The 16,462-nt window shown below is 45.8% G+C and overlaps 1 protein-coding gene and 1 pseudogene across 1 annotated transcript; both read right to left on the bottom strand.

The window, feature by feature from the left end:
* Window positions 1-4,499: 4,499 nt before the first annotated feature.
* On the bottom strand, window positions 4,500-9,704 carry LOC133926396 (glutamate receptor 2.8-like; annotated as a pseudogene).
* LOC133926395 (glutamate receptor 2.8-like) lies at window positions 9,502-15,127 on the bottom strand. Its single transcript, XM_062372324.1, has 5 exons — window positions 14,904-15,127; window positions 11,329-11,561; window positions 10,891-11,206; window positions 10,376-10,776; window positions 9,502-10,267 (listed from the first exon to the last, which is right to left on the bottom strand). The coding sequence occupies exons 2-5, from the start codon at window positions 11,485-11,487 to the stop codon at window positions 9,728-9,730; spliced, it is 1,416 nt and encodes a 471-aa protein (XP_062228308.1). The 5' UTR covers window positions 11,488-11,561; window positions 14,904-15,127; the 3' UTR covers window positions 9,502-9,727.
* Window positions 15,128-16,462: the final 1,335 nt, after the last annotated feature.

Genomic DNA, 16,462 nt, shown 5'->3' on the forward strand with positions numbered 1-16,462 from the left:
CTCCTGTATGGATGCTATCACTGTCCTGAGGAAGTCCCTCAAGGATGTTGCTGGTTACAAGAATGTTGGCCTAACTAAGAGCTTGAAGCTCCTTGTTCTTCGGCTAGAACTGGGCTCAGCCTTCCTCACAGTATTTTTCTTGCGCTGTGTTCTTCGTGTCTACTCTCGGTCTCTCGTCGTTGGTCCGGTTCGTCGTGGTCCCCTGCTTCTGTGTTGCCGGCTATTTTAAGTACTCGCCGGCCATGACATGCCCCGAACGGAAAGGAGGGGGCTCGAGTTCCGAGACACCATAAATGGAAAGGGCGTCATCATTTCTTCTGGGCAAAGTGACCGGGGGTGGAAAATGCGTCGCACGCCCGGTCGCCCGTCACCATAAATGCCCTGGCAACGGGCGCCGTGGAGAGGGCCCACCGGGCAGCCGCAGAGCAACCCGGCGTGCTCGCCCTGTCTTGTTCCCCTGCCACAGCAGCGCGGCAGACGGAACGCCTTGATCCTTACGACGTTATCCCGAGACAAGCCGGATGGCACGGGACGGGACCTGTGCAATTAATGACCCCACGTCTCTCTGCCAAAACGTGGCAGGAACTGACGCTGAGCGCGGCGGAAGCAGTTGGAGGTGTCAGGCCACGCATGCTCATTAAATGCGGCCTCGGACCTCTGACTGGTTGACACCTCATCGGCAGGCCCCTCGGGGGTCTTTCTGGGTCGTCGGGGTACCGAGTGCTCGGGGGTACTGTTCACATCCCCGAGCACTCTCTCCCGAGAATGCCTATCCTTGTCTTCAGGGTGTCGGGTGCTCGGGGGGGTACTATTCACCTCCCCGAGCACTCTTGCATGGACCCTCGGGGAACCGAGTGCTCGGGGGCTGCTGCGTGCAGCCCCGAGCACTCTTGTACGGATCCTCGGGGAACTGAGAGCTCGGGGCCCGCCGCTCGCAGCCCCGAGCATTCTCTCCCGAAACTTAGCTCTTCTGATCGTCGGAGGACTAGGGTGCTCGGGGGTGACCGGACACCTCCCCGAGCACTTTCTTCCCGGTACTTGGAATCCGTGGATCATCGGGGTACTGGGGTACTCGGGGGCCACCGACCGTGGCCCCGAGCACCTTCTCCCGGCACTTGATCTTTCCTCATCCTACAGGAGAGACCTCGCGGGATGGCGCCATGTGGCGGATGGCTGGCCTGGCCTCGGAATTCAGGGACCCCTGGTTCCTGATACACCGACACCAATCTAGACCGTCCTGGATGGGTCAGAGTCATCGAGGCAAACAACCTTGAGCTGATCGTCTGGACTGGTGATTACGTGGACCTTCACCGGACGACCACTGGGTCCGGCGTTCTCAGGCCGCGACCCGGGAATCAGCTCGACCATATCAAGACTCCTCTTATCGCAGTGTAAGTGTAGGGGACAACGACCATGAATTGAGCCATCGCTGGTCACCCTAGGATCGCATTGTAAGCGGTCCCGAAGTCTGCCATATCGAACAAGACCTTTTCGGTCCCCTGAAGTTACTCTCCGAAGGTGATGGGCAACTCGATTTGCCCCAATGGTTTTGCTGAGGAGCTGGGGGTGATTTCGAAGAAGGGAGGAGAGGGTTTCAATACGCTCCTTGGAATCTGCAGGGTGTCCAGCACGTCGACAAAGAGGAGGTTGATGGAGTCCAGTCGGATGCTCTGCACCGTTGGTTTGACCACGATGGGGTAGCGACCAGGGCGTTTGACCTGCGCGAGGTGGTTGGGCTAGCTGAAAGTGAGGGGTACCTCCGACCACTTCAGGCGCGAGCTTGGGTCTGGAGTGGTCGCCCACACCTCACGGACCACCGACTTGTACTCTCTGTTCGAGGAATACGTTGTTGTGCCACCGAAGATATAGTGGACCATGTGACCAGCCTGCTGGAAATCCAGCATTGACTGGTCGGGATTGACCCCGTCCTCACTATTGTCGTCGCGCCTGGACTACACTCCACAAGCTCCTTGTCGATGATGCACCACATGACCTTGCATTCGGTCATGTCATGAGCATCGATACAATGTATCAGGCAGTAGCCTCAGCCCTTCTTTCTATCCTTTTTCTCGAAGCACCGATGCGGTTGGCCAGTCTGGTCGACCACCATGATATCAGGCAATCCTGCCTTGCGTTTGTTCTTCTTTTTCTCCTTCCTAGCAACCCCCTTGGAAGAGGTGGGCTAGTCGGCCTCAGCAGCCTGCGCGCACTTGTCGGCGAGCTTGAAGAGCTCGGTAGTGCTTTAGACTTCCTTGGTGGCTAGCTTCTTGACCATCTTCTGGTCTCTGACCCCCTCCGGAAGGCTATGACCATTGACTCACTCGTTATCCTTGGAATGGTATTCTGGCGTTCAGTGAAATGCCTGATGATGTCTCGCGTTGACTCACCCTGTCATTGCCTGACCTGATACAGGACATCCTCGACACCTGGCCAGGTGTAGGTCCTCTAAAAGTTGGCAACAAATTGGTCGCACAAGTTCTCCCTGGAGTGAACCAACCTGCGGGGGAGGTTCATAAGCCAGGACCAGGCTGAGCCGGTCAAGGCGGTCGAGAAATAGTTGACCATAACTTTCCCGTGGTCTCTTGCAGCCTACACCATGGTGGTATAGATCTGTTGGAACTCTTCGGAATTGGTTGAGCCATCATACTTTTTGGCTAGGACCGACTGGAACTTATGTAGCCAGCGCACCTCTCAAAGCTGGGAGGATAAGGCGTTGCACCCCGTCCCGTAACGGGGGGTCGCTCGCTAATGGGCGACGGCACATGCTCGAGGAGAGAGACAATGGTCTCGCGGCCCGGGTGATAGGTTGGAGGAATCCGACGACTTCCTGCGAGGGGAAGGTGAGTGATAGGGCTACTTGCCTTTTCCAGCTCACGCCAAGAGCGATCTCTCTACTCTTGGTCAGCCCTCTGACCCTGGATCACGTCGCGGAGGTCGCGTTGGCGAAGAGAATCATGCAAGTCAGTGGGTTGGCTGTCCCAACGTGATGGGGTCTCCAAGCATTTCCTGCCATGGAGGGAGCATAGGATCTTTCTTGCTGTGGGGCTTGCTGCGAGTCTTGGTGATCGTGACCTTCACCAGTCCTTGCGACGGATGTGCCGTTTGCCGTCACAGTTTGGCGTCGAGCGGTCTCAATCAGGAGGGCGAGGTCAGGCAGCCAAGGGGCTACTGGTGAACCCTCCGGTATTGCTACTAGCGGGTTGCTACGAAGCATTTGCATGGTCTATAGATTCTGTGCGGGTGTCATAGCCTCGTAGTCAAGCTACTGAGCGCGGAGTGACGACATATCTCGAGGAGTGGAGCCCCCAGTGCCCACATGGTGTGATAGCCTAGGTGACGACGCTGCCACAGACTGCGTCCTATGCGGGAGTTCCTCTGGACGGTGTTGTAGTTGCTAGGTATGTATCAGAGCGCCTCCCTGTTCGGTGCCGACCCGGTTTCCCTCTGGGCGCAAGGCCTCCTACTGCATGGTCAGCCATGCAAACTTCACGTTGAGTCTCGGAACCTTTGGACTCCGATTCGGTGTCCCATGCTTGGAGCACACTGAGCTCATCTGGGTCGTACCCTATGACGAACACCTCGTGTCGACCGAAGTCCTCGAAGCAGGACTCAGTGGTTGTTATGGGATAATAGTCTTACGTCCTGTGTATTCTTTTATAGATAGTATGAAACTATTTAAAGATATGTTTCTCTCTTTTTACAAGTCTAGTCCTCCCCTATTTATATAGCAGAAGTGGTGTATATACAAACAGAACATGCCAACAATATGACCGGTCTAACTCTGATGAAACCAATTACCCCTAGCTAGGGTAGGTATCCAGACCCTACACTAGTCGTCCCACGCCACATGCCCGCCTGCGACGCCGTCCCATCTGCTGTGTGACGTCACGCCTGTCTGTAACGCCATCCCATAGCATTTAATCCTACGAGACGGGACACTGCACGTATACGTCGCCCAAGACTTCGTTCGCTGGAGGGCGTGCTTAGAGAAAAAAAACACTTGAATAGATAACATTTAATATGACTTAATAAGTTAAGATAAAATATCTATCATGCGATCAGTGAGACTAATCGTAGAACTTACCTCCATGACTAAGAGGCTGATTGTGAGAGTCTTACTTGGTCACACGATAGGGCCATAATTTTTTAAAAAATATCTACCGCCAACTGGCATTCTCTTGCACAAGCTCTTCCTGACATAATACTCCTTATTCTATGCACCAACAAATACTATTACAAATACTTCATATTTTTTTTTATCTCCAACCGCTATCATATTTCACATCTTCTATTACTCTTCACCTCCCTCGAGTCCACATCAATTCTAGCCCGCAAATTTGCATCCGTCTCCTTCAGTCCGCAAACACTGTACACATTGTAGCAAAATCATAGGCTTCAGTCTTCAGACAGTGCTCACACTGGCATCAATATGGTGTGGGGGCCATTCCAATATTCCAGTAGCAGAATCACCAGATTCAACACAAATCCAGGAAACAGGCACAACTCGAAAGATAAGCGTGTTCTTTGTCAGATAAGACTGATCACCTAGAGTATAATTGCTGTCAAATAACGCTGTAAGTAACATAAACATCAAATGACGTGCACACATACACCTGCAGAAGATGGAAGGTTTTTTTCTCCTTTGCATGATCACAGTGGACCTCGCAGGATTGCTCCGGCGTCTCAGCCAGTGTTCATTTTGATCTGGAAGGACTGTGCCGGTAGGGAGCAATCACACACGGCATTCTGCATTGCACTAGGGTCTTCGTAACCAACATTACCACTGTTCCAGCAGGCACCTTGGGTGTCGTTACTTGTTGCTTCATGGAGTTGATCACGGACGGAGTTGTTTCCCATGTCATTCTGAATTGGACTAGATTCTTCGTCACCAACACGTCGGCCCCTCCCTTGGGCACCTTGATAATTCTCATTTGCTTCAGGGTGGGGTGATATGAGATGTTACCCGTGCTGTTCCGCAGTGCCGGAGATTCTTCGTTGCCATCGCTGTTGTCGACGCTTTGTGCATCAGCATTTCGTGTCTCTGTCCATCTGGCATGAGCCAACCTCACAATGCTTATCAGCAGGATGAGAGGAGAGATACGTCCACTGGTGAGAAAGAGACCAGAGAAACTTTGCAAAGTGTGAGGCGCGGAAGGTGTTAGCGATGCAGAAGCTGTGCCTAGCCATTTTTCTTGAATTTTTGAGCCCTCAGTTCCAACAGTAATATTCAAAATGGCGGCAGAAAGATTATGCACCAGTGGAAAACCTAGAGGAAATACCTGGACAAAAACATGATGTTAGTTAGACCAGCTTATTTATTCCCATAGGATGAGAAGCTTACAAAAACATGTGATTTCTCTTGAAGAACGAAAGCTGCATCTACCAAAGCACTAGATTGAGAAGCTTGCACGGCAGAACTCCTGCCTGATTCCGCAAAAAAAGATTGAGAAGCTTACAAAACCAAATCCAGGGGTCTTGTATATGTGACCAACAATCTGGAATTCATTCTGGTATCGAGTGTCAGAGAAGAGAGTTAAATAGGGGACCTCATCAACGACAGCTGACACACCTCCTTTCATGGACCCCTTCCTCAAAGCTTCTGCACATTTCTCTTCCGTTGAATAAGGAACTAACCTAGTATCTCTGAAACCTTGATTTCTCAAGGAGTACACAGATGATCCATGCCAGTACCCAACATAGTCACCATTAGAAAGGAGCTAGTCCGGATTTGTCACCGAAGGACAGAGCCCCTCTGCGGTTAAAATGGATGACAGACTTGCCATGTAGATCTGCACTATGATCAGCACTACGAAGCACCATATCACCACAACAATTTTTGACAACAGGCTTCTTATTATATGTCCTGTGTATAGAATAACCATGATGACAGACGATTTAAGAAGTACTGTAAAGAAATAACTAAACCACTTATAAGGAAGTTAAAGCTCAAGCCGCTGACCATGAGAAAATGTCAAAGTGGAGAAAGCAAAATACAAAGCAGTGCTGAACTGTCTCAAACTTGATCCTTGGTACTCTGGGTTTGTGGGTCTCTCAATCATCCACACAACAAAGCCAGTGAAGAAGAAGCCCACAGTTGCAAACCAAAGTCCCTTTGTCAGTGGTGCTAAATATGTCCACCGGATTGGTTCCAGATCACTCTCGGAACGCACAAGCAAAGACACACCAGACTGTGTGTATGGCATTGTAAAGTCCACTTCTACGATTCGGTCGCCGGTTATGGTCACATCACCTGCTGCTCCATCAAGGTTCTGCTTTATCCATCAGAAAATCAGAAAAATATAAAAAACCTTTAATGACAAGAAGTCATAATGTTATAAGTCAAGTCATATAAAAGTATGCAATGCAAATATGCAGGAGTGAGGCTCACCCCTGAAGACACATTGCCAACTAGCTCGTCATAAGAACTGTCGAAGACACAAAAATCATAGCACAGAGGGTGTTGTAGCTTTTCCATAGCAGCCTCAAAGACATCAATGCTGTAGCCAGTGATTTGTTTTGCGGTACTAGGACGAGTGACATTATCCTTGCAAAAGAAATAGGGATGAGAAACATTCACAAAAGCTTTAAACCATCGTTCTGTGGCATGCCAATCTCCTGAGTGGTGCCTTAGTATAGCCACTGCACACCTTCCCTGAGTTCCCCCCCCCCCCCCCCACTAATTTTCTGGCATTTCTTCCCTCAGATTCAGGATTTCAGGATTAAATGAAGGTTTATTGTCAAGCATAAGTGGAAAGTCAATCTTCTCAGGAACTTTGGAATTCATCACGGAATCTTCTCGCCAGAACACAGGCTTTACAGTTACACTGCCACTTCTGCTATTGTCAAAGCTATATCCTTCGTTGCTAAGGTTTTGTGGCAGCAAAGACAATGGTGTCCACAAACCTACTCCCACTGCACCTTTACTGGTGACGTTCATAATCTCATACGATGGTACCTGCAGCTCTCCATTGACCAGCTTAAACTTCCCAGCAAGCCCATCAAATGCTATGTTGAGAATTGAATCAAGAAGGGCTCTTCTGGTTGTAGACACACCATTCCTACCCAAATCAGTTTTTGCCATCCAGATAGCCAACCTGGAGAGCCCAGCTATCTCGGCTGCTCTAGCAGTGGCCCATGCTGTGTCATACGCCCAGAACAGCAGCACGCTTGAGTTGTGCACGTCATCAATGTCCGGATTGTCCAGGTGGAATTGGAATCTTGCCTTGAACCGTGCTGAGAAGTTATTGACATCTCTTGTAGCCTCCGCATGAGGCCGGAGTGTCACAACCCCCTGCAAGTAATCAATGTCATCAGGGTTGAGGCTGTCCAATACATTGCCCGGAGCAACAGTAGAAATCCAGACATAGCCCTTATACATCACGCCGGCATCCTTGTCCCTGGAAAATAGGTGGACGGTAATAGCTTGGCGCGTGTGTACAATGAGCACCCTTGCCGGCATCTCCTTGAGGTGGTAGAGCACCTGGTCCAAGTAATCATCAGTCACACCAATTGGCACAACCACACTATCCAGTGACTGAAGGATGCCTGTTCCATAAGGTGAATCTTCACACACCATGATGACCTCACGCCCTGAGAAAGAGGTGAGGATGCTAGCGATTGGCGCAACCTGGGATGAGTCCTTGGGTGCAGTGTGCACAAAGAAAGGCACCATGTATAGATGCAACATCGGAGAGATGCCAGAAAAGGAGAGGACTGGAATGCGGTTGCCACTGCCCAGTTGGGCAAACAAATCTGCTTCGGCTGACATTTGAGGCGCTACCATGATCGCTCGCACTTGGGCATTCTTGATCGGGTCCTTGGCTGTGTAAACAATTAGTAAGTAAATGTTTGTTTAGGAACCTTAGTAAATGCATGTGACAGTTGCATATTTGCCAAAATATATTTCGTTATCAAAACATCAGCTGAGAGTACTATACATGTAACAGTTGCATTTGCTTCCTTCAGTAGTTTGCTAATTTGACCGGTAAAATTCATATAAAATCCTATTGCGCACCATAATGCATCAGGTGTTGTTTGGCAAGCTGGAAAAATAACCCACATGGAATTTAATCCACCTTGTCCATTAAAAAATCCAATTCACTTTGGGTTTAAATCCAAACCAAGTTATAATGCCATTGGCCATGGGTGAGTTCTATTTCTTTTTTGAATGTGCCATTTGGAAGTTTCTCAGGAACAAATAGCGCCCATTCAGAAGAATTGAGAGAAGTTCAAAACAATTAGAACGTTCAAGAACAAGAAATTCCTACAACTTCTCACCAGTGACACGTTTCGTCGACTAGGTGGCGTGCACTGCCTACTATTGCCGCGCCCAGTTCTTCCTCACTGACTGGAAGGTTGGAACACTCGGTAGCCACCATGGCGTCACCACCCTTGCCTTCTTCGCCACCACGTACAGGTGCTAATGGCGCACCGTGGCCTAAGGAGGCCGAGATCCTCTCCAACGCCGCTCAGCGCCACCAAAGCCCCTCCTTGAACGCGCTGGTCGAGGCCGTGGAGGAGACGTAGCTCTGCGCCTCTCTAGCAGCCCCGACCCCATGGCAGGAGACATGGCCCTGCTCCTGCCTATCACAAAGAGGATAAGCCGTGTCGAGGCCGGAGGGGATTCGCCAGTCGTCACCACCTTGCCGTGCTCGCACGGGGAAGATTGCTATCATGGCCAATGAAGGAGGTGGCTACGACGCCGACGATGGATAGCGTCGGCGGTAGAGATTGTCGACGGCGAGGAGGAGAGATCAACGCGCCGCTCGTCGTGACGGCTGGAGAGGAGGTGATGCGCATCAACGTGCGTAGAGACGGAGGCGGCGCTGCGTCGCGACTCGCGAGGGGAATCACGGAACAAGAGCGGACGGATCCACCGGTAACTAGGTCGAACGAAGTTAAAGGCGATGGGATCGTGCTGATGAATGGTATGTAAATATATTATTTGTTTTGATGTATAAATTAATATGAGAATATATTTAGTTAGATCTATCGGATAATATAAGAATATGTTTAGTTATTTAAAAATTATATATTATATCTAGGTACAACTTAATTATTTTATAAAAATAATAATTTTTATATTTATTATTATCAACAAACTATGCTAATTAAGTATTAATCATTACTAATTTAAGTTAATTATAATTTAAATTGTCAATAAATTATCATTAAATACTCATAATAATAATTAGTTATAGTTAATAATCTCTAATTGTAACTAATGTTTAACTAAAAATCTTTAATAACCACTGATAATAACTAATCATTATTAATCGTAAGTGATTAACGGAGTTGACAGAACATGTAATTTTCCTGAATAAGGTGGTACAGAATATTGAGAAAATATTCGTAGGATCTGTATTACTTTCTCCTAAATAAGATGATAACAACCAAATTCAAGTCATGGATCACTCTGGTGCTCTTTGCAGCATTTGAAAGGGACAACTCTGAAAGGCAACGTGGGTACTTCTAAAGGTGCAAATCGACTTCTGGCCCTGCTTCTATCGATCAACTCAATTGCTTATATAAAGACCATCAAATAGCGATATTTCCATATGATAATCACCTAAAAAATTAAATGATAAGTCTTGAGAGTCACTAACACATCTACATCTGGCTAATCCAGTCTGGGGCTCTGGGCTGTAGTATACACAAAATTCTGCAGCACATTCGTGACTATCTGCAAAAAAAACGAACTGTCATTTGCATCCACAATTTCGAATTGCTACAGGGCCCTGTCCACACCTTGGCCAGTACTGCTCATCTCGATCTGGACACGATCTGCAGGTACAGTGCAATTGTACATGCCATTCTGCATCGGACCAGCCTCTTCATCACCAGTGCTTACGCTGCCCCCAGGGGCACCCTCAGAATCGTTATCCCTGATTTCATGGTGGCAATGATCAGGCACAGAGCTATCGCCCATGTCGATATGCAGTGCACTAGGTTCTCCAAGATGTAAAGTTCCACCATTCCCGTTGGCACTTTGTGATTCAGAACCCGTCACTCTGGTGTATTTGACATAGACCGACCTGGTGATGCTTATCAACAGCATGGAAGCTGAGACACATCCAGAGATGAGGAACAGACCAGAGAAACTTCGTAAAGTGAGAGGCGTAGAATCACCCACCGGACTGCCATCACCCGTCGATGGCGCAGCTGAGCCAAACAAATTATGTTCCATTCGTGAGATATGGTTCCCTGCAGCTAGGCCCAATATGGCAACTGAGAGATTATGCACCAGAGGAGAGCCTCTAGGAAACACCTGAAGACAAAAAGATTGTGCTAGTTTGGTCAGCTTTTGTTTGCCCCGGCACTAGCAGCAAAACTCTTGAACAGCGAATGCATGGAAGTACTAAGGCAAGGAACTTACAAAACCAAATCCAGGGGTCGTGTACAGGTGACCAATAATCTCGAATTTTTTATTTTGTTGAGTGTGAGAGAGGAAATAAGATAAATAGGGAATCTCATCGGCAATGGCTGCCACTGATCCATTCCTCAAAGCGTCAGCATATTCTGTTTGATTGCCATAAGGCCTTAACCTATCGTCGCCGACTCCTTCCTTTCTCAGAACGTGGTACATAAATCCTCCTTGTTGGTATCCAATATATTTACGATTGCGCACCAGCTGGTTGAGATCTCTCACCCATGGCCGGAGCCTTTTTGCAGTGAGCATGGATGACAAATTTGCGGTGTAGCTCTGCACTAGAAGCAGAACTGCAAAGCACCATATCACAACAACAATTTTTGACATAGGGCTTCTTATTATATGGCCTGTACACAGAAAAGCATTATTTGAGATCATCCTAAAATTAATATAAGAAGGTACAACTAAACCACTTATAAACCATCATATATTGTCAGGAAGTTTGAGCTCGAAATACTGACCATGAGAAAACGTCAAAGTGGAGAAAGTAAAGTACGATGCAGTGCTGACTTGTGTCAAACTTGATCCTTGGTACTCTGGATTTCTGGGTCGTTCAATCATCCACAAAACAAAACCAGTGAAGAAGAAGAAGCCCACAGTGGTAAGCCAAAGTTCCTTCGTTAGTGGCTTTACAAATATCCATTGGATTGGTGGTTTCGAGTCATTGTCAGCGAGCACAAGCAAAGACACACTAGAGGGAGCGTATGGCATTGTAAAGTCTGCAAGCCTGGCTCTGTGAGCGGTTATGGTCACGTCACCCACTGCTCCATCAAACACCTGTTTATTCCGCAGGAAAAAAACATAAGAAATGAAAAACAAATGCAATAAAAAAATAAACAAAAACTGTAGGTCAAACCTTCTAAAAGGATGACAAGTAAGTACGTCGAAATAAGGCTCACCCTTGAAGACACATTGCCTACTAGCTCATCATAAGTACCATTGAAGGCACAAAACTCATAGTTTCGCGGATGTTGTAGCTTCTTCATAGAAGTGTTGAAGATATGAATGGCACATTTCACAAAATCATTGAAGCCATGTTTCTGTGGCACAGCAATCATGAGCTTCTCATGGCCCCTGGACACTGCGGTTGAGTTCCTTCTCGCTAATCCTCTGGCATCTGTTCTCTCAGCATCTGGATTAATAAATGTTTTAGGATCATGTTAATGTAACCAGCCAAATCTCCTCAAGTTCTCATGCCCTATGGGGAAAATTAAAATGGCACAGCAATAAAAATAATTCTACCACTAATGACTAAAATGTAATAATTTTTTAAAATACTCATAATGTGGCACTGCTTATTCCCACTATGGAAGGAAGTCTATGTGATTTTATATGCAATGCTTTCATTTTTTTCGAAAGGACAACACGAGACTTGCCGATTCTAATAGAGAAGGAATAAAAGAGGAGCGAAAACAAAGAGTTCTAGAGTTCAAAAAAAGGAATAAAACCGAAGAGCCCGTGCAGGCACCGGGCCACACAGAAAACAAAAGAGCTAGGAAAGCAACCGAGGTCCCAACTTCAAAGGGCAACCGGCGCTAGCAGCAAGGAGCAGCAAGGTGGATCAACCAAACATTGCATTTTTACAAACTTCTATTTGTTCCTTGATCCGCTCCGCGACATGAACAGTGGTACATTCGATGTTTTGAAAGGCTTTGTTGTTCCTTTCTTTCTAAATGTTCCACTAAAAGGGAATTACCAAACCATCAAACGATCTCCGAAAATCTTTGTCAATTCAACGTGATGCCGCAGCCCACCAGTCCCTGGTGGTACGAAAGGAAGAAAATTGCGGCAATGGGGGGAGGTGCAATCATAGAGTCAGCTGCGTCCAAACTTGTTGTTTGAAGATGCAATCTTTGCATAAGTGTGTAGGCATTTCATCCTCTTGATCACATAGGCAACAGGTTTGTTGTCAAGACCAACCCCTTTTCGCAAGGTTCTATGCAGTTAGGATTTTATTTTGCAGGAGCACCCAAGAGAAGGACTTGCATTTAGGCTCAACTCTCGCCCTCCATACAGATCGCATCTTGTATTTGTTCGTTTGACCTACAAATTGGATCTTGTAAGCACTTTGGGCTGTGTAGTTTCCGTTGTTGGTCCATCGCCAAGATATAGTGTCCTAAGTGGCCGGTTGGAGCTGCTAGTTCCTTAGCAAGCTCCAAAGGTGGGAGATTTGCAGAAGCTCGTGCTCCGATTCAATCTGATTAATGTATCGAAGCCTTCTATGTCCCGGAAGCTCTTGTTTCACCGTGAAATTTTTCCTTGAGGATTGAGCATAGATGAGAGGTGCTATGTTCTTGGGAGCCTGTCCATGGAGCCAATTTGAGTGCCAGAAGGAGGTCTTCTCTCCGTTGCCAATCACAACTGTTGTCAAGGCATTAAAAAGGTCAATGTCCGTTTGATCGCAAGGAACTGGGAACCCCTTCCATGGTCTGTCGTCTTTCCATTGGAGCCACAGCCACCTAGGCCGCAGCGCTCTGGCAAAGTACCCAAGCTCCAGGATATCGAGGCCTCCCAGGTCTTTAGGCTTTGTCACAGTTGGCTAATTGACCAGGCAGTGTCTCCCCGAGACTTTATCTAGGTCATCCCCCTTCCAAAGGAAACTTCTTCGGAACCTGTCAATCATCTTGAGAAGCCATTTTTGCAAGGGGAGGACGGTTAAGAGGTAAGTCGGCTAAGAGGAATGGACTGATTTGAGAAGAGTTTCTCTGCCGGCCATGGAAAAAAAAAATCCCTTGCCACCCTAGGAGTATGTCTCCAATTTTATCGATGAGTGGTTGGACGTCCACTCTTCTTACCCTTCTGGTGTGCAGGGGAAGACCCAAATATTTGCATGGTACAGAGGCGACCAGGGAAATCCTCTAGGATTTGGTCTATCGGAAGATCGTCACATCGAATCGTGTAGATTTTAGTTTTGGTGAGGTTCGTCACTAGATCCGAGCAATCTCCGAAAGCTTTTAGAACAGCCTGTATGCTTTCATATATTTTAGTAGTAAGATTCACATCTTTACCTAATCCACACTTTACAAGCATTATCCTCTTCGCTCCCCCTACTGTTGCGCAATTAATACTTAGCCTTAAGGATAAACGAGTCCATCATATCCTAATTATAGCTGCCAATGCGAATTTCTTGTGCTTAGAGTTCAATTTATTTTTTGGTCAAACAATATGTGTGCGCCACTTTTTGTTGCTTTTAGAATATTAGAGTTCTGGTATAGGAACATTTTTATGTCTTAACTATGAAATATTTGGAGCTTGAATGCCTAAGACTATGCCCAAGGGATTCCTGTAGCGAGCGAAATTCCTGTCGTGAAGGGATTTTTGTTCCCTTCAGCGTTCTAACGGTTTTTCTTCACGGTTCCCGTCATGAAGGGATTCCCAAGGTCATTCCCTTCAGGACGGGATTCTCTCTCCTTTTCCTTCGCAATTCCGCTCGAATGGAAGCTGTTGGAGATGAGAGAAAATAAAGTGAATGAGAACGGGGAAGGGAATCGGGAAGGGAACGAAATGAAGGGAATATGGTTGGAGATGGTCTAAGAGAGCACTACTACTCACTCACTACAGACAAATAAGAGAGAACGAAAAAAATTCTAATTTCCTACTTAAAGCCAGGGTTGGATCTATAACCATAGATTCATAAGGGAGGCACGTGCCCCTACAAAAGTTGAATTTTGTGTAAATATCTCTTACATTTAAAGGGCCTTCTAGGTCTCTGAAATAGAACAGTAAACCCAAAATTAAGGATACTCTGATGCTAAAGCTTTCTACCACATATTGATTTGAGTAAAGTTCACTTCTCATTTTACTGATGCTAATGGTAATTGAAAGTTTTGCTAAACTGTGGCTATGACTTACAGACAAAAACAAGAATAAATGGCCTCAAGAACATTGCTACTAGCAAACAAGTTGCAAGGAACAAGAAGTTTTCCGTTCATAACCCCCTGGTGCTATTCATGGGTATTTCAACAAGAAGGCACGAGCGATTAAAATGAGTACATATATTTGCTATACATAGTGCTTCAATGCTACAAGTGCAAAGCACGCGACTCCTCTAGTACATACAATCTAAAAATTACATCAAAAACAGGAATCATCATAACATGCCAGAACATGATTTTTGTCTTATACGAGACAACCACTAGCTCTAAACAAGCAAATCTGTTTTAAGATATATAACAGGATGTGTCATAACCTTCTCCTTGTGTTAGTTATGCACAAAATTTGAACTAAGGATCGGATTACCACTACGATCTAATCTGAACAACAGTACAATTAACGGTCCATGCTTTGAGCCAGTTTATACTACACTGCAATCCGAATACAAGATTGTATCCCATCAGACCATCAGCCACCTTGACTGATAGCCATAATTGCACTTATTCTTCGCATGATAATCGCAGTAAAATGTTTTTTTCTTCGAGAGTACGCAACAGAATGGTATCGTCAAAACTGAACGCATAGGGATCGAACAGCAAACCTTCTCACACTTATTCGGACTAGGCGGCGGAGAAGCCAGCGCCACGCCTGCTGGGACGCTGGGGGTTTTGCTCCCATTCTGTTCCCTCCTCTCTGCACGGACGATGGGAACCCACCTCCCCTCCCCTCTTGCAGAAGATGGTAGCCCGCGCCCGGCGGCGGCGGCGAGCGACGGGATCGCCTCAAGGAGCGACCGAGTGAGTCGTAAATCCAGGCTGTTTGGTTGCAGGGGATGTGGTGCTGGAGGCTGGAGGCCGGAGTTTATTTAGGTCTGTTTGGTTGTATCTAAGATTTCTAGATAGCTGTTTCATTAACTGTTATGATTATAAGAAATTATATTTTATTAATTTTTTATTTACATATCATACATTTAATTATTTGACTAATTTTATTACACTTATGGTTAAAAAAATTAGCCATATTTTTATAAAAAATCACTATCGATTAATCTTAGACGTGATAAATTTAGACACAAACAAACATACGCTAAGATTGGATGCTTATTCATCTTCCGTAATTTTCTTTTTCTTTCAGAAAATTCCTAATTCTCTTCGGCAATTTTATTTGCGGATGCATACTCATCTGGCCAATGGAAATTCTTTTTCATGCGATTGGTCTGGCTGTTATTTATTGAGCCATCTAGAAAGCGAGGAATAATGCCTGCTTTGAGAAAAAGTTAATTTGTAATCTTAATGGATCATTTTTCATGTGTTCTTTATTGACCAGTTAGGCATATCTTCTAAAGACATTATTATAGAAAGGGTCATTTATGCTTCTTTTTAACTGTCAATTCAAAAATAATCGGTAATGATAACATATCATTGTCGATTCAAGATTTTTAATCACACATAAACAAAAAGTCGGTAAGAATCAACAATGATAGTTAACATTATTGGTTCGTGTTACTAAACAATAATGATATTCAAATTATCACTCTCGATTCTAGCTAAGAACCAACAGTGATATTTGTAGGATCATTTCTCTATTTGTAGGACCCTTTCTCTAGGATCTTTTATGTCTCATGTATCAGTTTTTAGATCAAATAGCTAATATATATAGTACAATATTTGTGATATTACAATCATACATCGTATATAAAAGATTAATATTACAAGAGTACAAAAGGTCTTAAACCATAGGATTTATTACAAACTTAGCCAACCAGCCAACAAAAACATAGCGGAAAGACAACCCAAAGCCACAGACAATTAGTGTGCGAACGTGACCACTAAATCTACTCTTTATCCACGCCTTCTTCCTTAGCGAAGTCGACATCCATCTCCTCATCTGAATGATAGCAAAAATGAGTACAGAAGGTACTCAACAAGTCATATACTACTTCAAAGTGTTAATGTCGATAGATGCGTAAAGGATAACTCAAGGACAAGACGTTATGGTTTAGTTTTAAGCGTAAAACAGTTTTATGCAGATATCCAGTTATATTCTCTATTGTTAACTTTAAAGTAGTTTAAATAAGGTAACAAGATATATTTGGAGTTTTTCGGTTTTGGGAGAGGCTACACCTCACTCCGTGGTCCCTATCAATGTGTCTAGTGTACC

This window comes from Phragmites australis, chromosome 8 (genome assembly GCF_958298935.1).
Source record: "Phragmites australis chromosome 8, lpPhrAust1.1, whole genome shotgun sequence".
NCBI classification, from domain to species: Eukaryota; Viridiplantae; Streptophyta; class Magnoliopsida; order Poales; family Poaceae; genus Phragmites; species Phragmites australis.